The following is a 6,634-nucleotide window of genomic DNA, read 5'->3' on the forward strand; positions in this document are numbered from 1 at the left end:
ATTTTGGTTTTGATTTGCATTTTTCTAGTGACTAATGATGTTGAGCATCTTTTCATGTGCCTAGTTTCTGTTCATGCATCTTCCCTGAAAGAATGTCTATAAAAACATTAGTCCATTTGATAAAAAAACAAACAAGCAAACAAACAAAAACCTGTGGTGGGAATATGCTGTTATCTTAGGCAGAAGGAGGTCAGAGCAAAGAAAAGGGAAGAGAAGGAGATGAAGTCTGAGAGTTGACATGGCCACATCATTCAGAGGTTTGTGGACGATGTAAAGCCGTTGCCTTTCATTTGAATACAATGAGATCTACTCGAAGGCTTCTAAAATGAAGTCTCCTTTTTTCCCACTTTTGGCTTACTTTTCTTTTTAATTCCTTAAGACTTTGATATGATTCTAAAATCAAAATGCATAACAAAATATATTCAAAGTAAGACTGTCTTCCGTACCTGTCAGCACCCACTTCATTCCCTGCCTTCCCTGTAGGGAACAACTTTTGTTCATTTCCACGGGTCCTCTTAATGTGTTTTCTTTTTTAAAAAATCAGATGTAGGGGCACTTGGGTGGCTGAGTGGGTTAAGCCTCTGCCTTCGGCTTAGGTCATGATCTCAGGGTCCTGGGATCGAGCCCTGCATTGGGCTCCCTGATCGGCGGGGAGCCTGCTTCCCCTTGCCTCTCTGCCTATTTGTGATCTCTCTCTGTGAAATAAATAAATAAAATCTTAAAAATACATATACATATCTTTTTTACATATTGTTTTTTCTTCTTTCTTTCTTTGAGAGAAAGAGAGGGATGGGAAGAGTGGAGAGAAAGTGAGAATCTTAAGCAGGCTCCATGCTCAGGACAGAGCCCCACAGGGGCCTGGATCTCACAACCCTTATATCATGACCTGAGTTGAAAATCAAGAGTAGGCATTTCAGAGACTAAGCCACCCATGTGCTCCACATGTACATATCTTTAATCATCCTCTTTTCTTGTTTTATGGGAAGTATCCTTTTTTTCTTTTTCGCTTTAATTTACATTAAATTTTTCTTTTCCCCTTTTTAATATCTTTCTGATTTAATATTATGTTCTGATGCTCGTCATGTAGGACACCTGAAATCGTCCCTATTTCTAGAACAGCTGTGCTTACCACTGGGTATTTGGGTGTCAATATGTTACTAATATAAATAATATGCCAGCAAATAACTTTGCACATGTGCTATTTTGCATTTTCTGCTAGTATTTGTTGGGATAGGTTCTAAGAAGTGGGTTTGTTGACTATTATAATTTTACTAGGTACATATCCCGCCATAGGAATTACATGGTTTTTCTATCAGCAGTGTATTATGGTATTTATTTCCCCTCATGTAGTCAAATTTTTGTGTTTTAAAATCCTCATGGGAATTGATATTTCTGTGTTTCATATTTAACTTGGAAAAGACTGTTGACTCAATGGTATTTCCCTTCTTCCTTTATATACAGACGGCTTTTTTGACTTCTAAGCCTCTACAAGGAAAAAAAATATACATTTTTGGTGAAATGATACTTTTAATAATTTTTGGCTGAATGAATCAATGAAAGAAAGCATGATGGAGATCAATGAATTAGCTGTCATTTATAAATAAAAAATAAGATCCAAAGAATTTAGATCACATAAATAAGCCTTGGGGAATAAAGTAGACTTTTGGAATATTTCAACATTCAACAGAATGTCTGAAAAACTATTATGTTATCAAAAAATGTTTACAAAATGAGCATTAAAGAAATTAAAGGATCACTTGTCAGCCTTTTGGCTATGATCAAGGGTAAAGAAATTAAATTTGTTAGTTCCTTTTTACACTGCTGGGAATTGTGTCTTCAAACAAAGGGTCTTATTGTAAAACATTCTTGAATTTTATTCCAGAATTGGCTTTCTTCTTTATAGATCACCAGCCTGAGCTTATAGTAGCATGATGAACTGATGAGAAGATTTGTTCTAGGAGTACCTGGCATTGATGATGCCAGCCCAATAGAATCTGCCTGTTTCTAACATTGAGGTGACTGTAAATCTGGGTTTCAAGTGTTTGCTCTCAGTGTCAGAATTTACTTCAGGTATGGATCATAAAGTTAGTAACAAAATGCAGTGACTTTAAGAATTGTTATACAAAATTTTGATATAAATTTTCTTATTTATTTTAAAGATTTTATTTATTTATTTGAGAGAGAGAGAAAGCATGAACGAGAGAGAGAGAGCACACAAGCATGGGGAGGAGCAGAGGGAGAGGGAGAAGCAGACTCAGGGAGCCTGATCTGGGGCTCCACCCCAGGGATCATGACCTGAGCTGGGGCAGACACTTAACGACTGAGCCACCCAGGTCCTCCTAAAGTTTTCTATAAAAGACATGGTATACTGTTTTAGTTTGTAACAAGTGAAAAATACAATTTTAGTAATAAGTCCTTATATAGCAAAAGTCCATTTTGTTAAATTAAGTTTTATTGAGGATGAATGGGTAGTTTCATTTAGTTATTTTCTTAAGGAAGATATAAGTATTATTTGTAAAAGTTATAGAATAACATAACAAATAAAACTTGTATTATTTATATGAAGTTACAGTTTTTTAAAGCTAACAAAGAATTTGAGGACACCAAAATGAAAAATGTGTTAAAATATACTAATCAACTAAAACATTAAATCTTTTTAAAAAGATTTATTTATTTTTTATTTTAGAGGGAGGAGGGGCAGAGGGAGACAAAGAGGGACTATCAAGCAGACTCCCTACTGAGTACAGAACCTCATGTAGAGCTCAATCTAGGGACCCTAAGGTTGTGACCTGAGCCAAAATCAAGAGTTGACACTTAACCCATTGAACCACCCAGGAAACCCAAACATTAAAATTGAATAATAAATGCTGAGGAACTATTTTTATTTTAACTTTTTTATTTTGACATAATTTCAGAATTATCGAAGCTAACATTTTACAAGGACTTCCTCTACACCCTTCACCTAGATTCCTCTGACATTGACATTTTACCACATTCTTTTATCCTGAACTGTTTAATAATCTGTCAGAGACATGATGCTTCCTTATTCTTATATATTCAACAGCGTATATTTACTAAAACCAGGGGAACTCTTAAATGACCACAGTACTATTATAAAAATCCACAAATTAATATTAGTGTAGCACTATTACTTAATCCACAGACTTTATTCTGCTCTGATGGACTTGTCTCATTTGTTAAAATTCAAGCTTGCTTTTTCAGTCTTCCTTTAAGTGTTCTACCAGTGTTGATGCCATTGCCCATGTGAGGTCACTAGAACCAACAATTCTTTTCAGATTCATCTTACTAGGAGTGCACGTGTGTCTTTTATAGACAATGTTAATAACGTGGGTGACCTGGTGGTGGGTATTAAGGAGGGCACATATTACATGGAGCACAGGGTGTGGTGCATAAACAATGAATTATGGACCACTGAAAAAAAATAAATTAAATTAAATTTAAAAAAAATAAAGAAAGAAAAGCTACTTTAGTGATCTAATGTAGACATGGTTTTTACCAAGGTCAAGTTCATGAATTAGAATGTTCAAGTCAAAACTCCTCTATGGAAAAGAGATTGATTTTAGATGATCTATGGAACAATTTAACCTCTATTTGCAATCGAATTTATTTTATTTTCATGTCTTTCAATATTTTCAAGAGTTAGAATTCTCATGATAATAGAAAATAAAATCATAAAATTAATGTATCCTGTGTTTTGATATGGATTTGTTTAATATTATAACATTTGAAAGCGCATTACTAAAGGTAAGCTAATAGAGAACTCTTGATGACTGTTTTTGATGTTGTTTCTTTTGTTTTTATTTTTTTGCATCCCAACTCTGAAGGCTTTTGGTTAGATGATAGATCATTTATTTTATACTAGAAGACACCTTTTCCATAATTCTTTTCAAAGCATTTTTGACTTCCTGATTCCTCAGGCTGTATATTAAAGGATTCAGCATGGGGATTACCACAATATAGAAAACAGAAGCTATCTTGTCAGTATCCAGAGAATGACTTGTTTTGGGCTGCATATACATGAAGATAATAGTGCTGTAAAATATAGTGATGGAAGTCAAGTGGGAGGCACAAGTAGAGAATGCTTTTTGCCTGCTTTCAGCTGAATTAATCCTCAGAATGGCAAATAGAATGAATATGTAGGAGATGAGGACAATAAGAAGAGAGAAAAGGGTATTGAAACCAGCAAGTGTGAACAATACCAGTTCTTTGATATCTTTGTAATGGCTTTTACGGCAGGCCAGACGAACCAGGGGAATGTCATCACAGTAGAAGTGATTTATTATATTTGAATCACAAAAAGATAAGTGGAATGTAAGGACTGTCTGTAGGAGTCCAACAGAAAAGCCATACACATATGTACTAACCACCATTTGAATACAGACCCTTCTGTTCATGGTGATGGTATAGAGTAAAGGGTTGCAAATGGCAACATATCTATCATATGCCATGACTGAGAGCATATACACTTCACAAACCACGAACACGATAAAGCAACACAATTGGGTGGCACAAGCAGGTAAGGATATTCTCTTAATTTCTTGCAAGAAGTTCACCAGGGTGTTAGGGGTGACAGAGGAGGTATAGCAAAAATCCACAAAAGCTAGGTTGCTGAGGAAAAAGTACATAGGTGTGTGAAGCTGAGAACTGATATGAATTAGCATAATTAACCCAAGATTACCTATGACACTAATTATGTAGATCACTAGGAAGACCCCAAAAAGTAGGGCTTGAAGCTCCAGATTTTGTGTGAGTCCCAAGAGGATGAATTCAGTTATTTCTGAATTATTGCCCTCAGCCATGGAAGATGCGTAGAAGCATCTCATGTCATTCTCTTTAGAGTATCCATGTTGGATGATCTTCTACTTCTTGGATTAAGAATTTAACTCACACTTATTTTATGGTGACCATATTGGAAAGATAATCCTCGCTGGTCCTATGGGCCATTCTTGGGTTTCATTATTGCCTGCTTTTGATTTGAAGGGATTTGCTCCAGGCAGAAATTCCAACATGCTCAGTGGTCTGGGGGATTGATGAAGAAAACAGAATGTCTTGAATTAAATGTGGAATCTCATATATAAAATGAAAACCCAGTGTTACAACAACAGCAGGAATAATATTTTAGTGATAAAAGAGATAGGGGCACATTTCAGTAATATATTACGATTAAATACTGAGCAAATCAACTCAATCGAGAATTAAAACAATCATGACTGTCACTAGACATTATCTGTGTGATAGCCATGCAATAAAAGAAGGGGCAAAAATATTATTTATGAAGCACATGATATTGTATTACGGCATCCAAACCAGTAACTTCAGTGGAGAGATATTACATTTGTTATGATTGTGGAAGTCTTCAGCTTCAAGTCAATATAACGAAAATGATGCTATAATAAGAATGTAAGTTCAAAGAAATGTGAAAATATGGGCACCTGGGTGGCTCGGTCAGTTCAGCATCTGCCTTTGGCTCTGGTCAGGATCCCAGGGATTGAGCCCTGTGTCAGTATCTCTGGTCAACAGGAAGCTGCTTTTCCCTCTCCCTCTGATGCTTTCTCATCATTTCTATCTCTGTCTCTCACTCTCAAATAAAATAAATAAAATATTTAAAAAAACAAATCAGAAGCACCTGGGTGGCTCCGTGGGTTAAGCCTCTGCCTTTGGCTCATGATCTCAGGGTCCTGGGATCAAGCCCAGCATCAGGCTCTCTGCTCAGTGGGGAGTCTGTTTCCCCCTCTCTCTCTTTGCCTGCCTCTCTGCCTACTTATGATCTGTCAAATAAATAAATAAATAAAATCTTTAAAAAAATAAAAATAAAACACAAATTAAAAAAAAACACAAATAAGTGTGAAAATATAATTTTTAAGATTCTGTCTAAAATAATAAACACCCAGAGTTTAATTTAATATTTAACTTAACAGACTCTTGACCTTATATGTTCCTGTTGTTTATGTTTAAGCCGAGTAAACTCATAGTTTCATATTATGTATTACTGGAATGGTATTCAGGAAAGAAGAAAATTTTTATAAGTTAATTCAACAATGTAATGTATGCTGGGTAACCCTAAGTATATTTACTAAATACACTTGCAAGAACAGCCTAGACATTTCTTAAAACAAAGTGTAAGGGATAGTTATTTATCATTACAGATAGTAAACTGTATTATAAACTGGAGAATGTAAAACAAAATAGGAATCTGTGGCAGGACAGTGAATGTTTATCACAGGAAAAAAGTGCTAATTTGTAGCATCTGTTGATTTTCTGATTTATATGATGCAAATATTCCCACTGTCACTGATTTCAGGCCACAAACTTAAAGCCACTGAACATGGAATTGGGATAAATACAGATTATATCTTTTGCAAAATATTAGGAGAGATACTGGTGGTACTTCTATACAAAAGTAGGTTGATAATATAAGCAAAAATCATATAAAATATTATTTAATAAAACACGTATGTTTATATTATACCATATGCTAGAGAAACACTTAGAATCAATAATGAGTCTCTCTTTACAATGTATTTGTATCTATAACTATAAATATCTCTCAATAGACTGATAAATTTCAAAGAGAAAAAGTTCATTTTATAAAATATGAAAGGATTAGCTAACA

At 34.7% G+C, this 6,634-nt stretch overlaps 1 protein-coding gene across 1 annotated transcript; it reads right to left on the reverse strand.

Annotated features, from left to right (window-relative positions):
- Positions 1-3,869: 3,869 nt before the first annotated feature.
- On the reverse strand, positions 3,870-4,820 carry LOC132009980 (olfactory receptor 5AL1-like). Its single transcript, XM_059387977.1, has one exon. It carries the CDS (start codon positions 4,818-4,820, stop codon positions 3,870-3,872), a length of 951 nt encoding a protein of 316 aa, XP_059243960.1.
- Between the last annotated feature and the right edge of the window lie 1,814 nt (positions 4,821-6,634).

This window comes from Mustela nigripes, chromosome 1 (genome assembly GCF_022355385.1).
Source record: "Mustela nigripes isolate SB6536 chromosome 1, MUSNIG.SB6536, whole genome shotgun sequence".
NCBI lineage: Eukaryota > Metazoa > Chordata > Mammalia > Carnivora > Mustelidae > Mustela > Mustela nigripes.

What these genes read in the sequence shown, in the direction of transcription:
- LOC132009980 (XM_059387977.1), bottom strand. Translation starts at nt 4,820, where the DNA reads ATGGCTGAGGGCAATAATTCAGAAATAACTGAATTCATCCTCTTGGGA.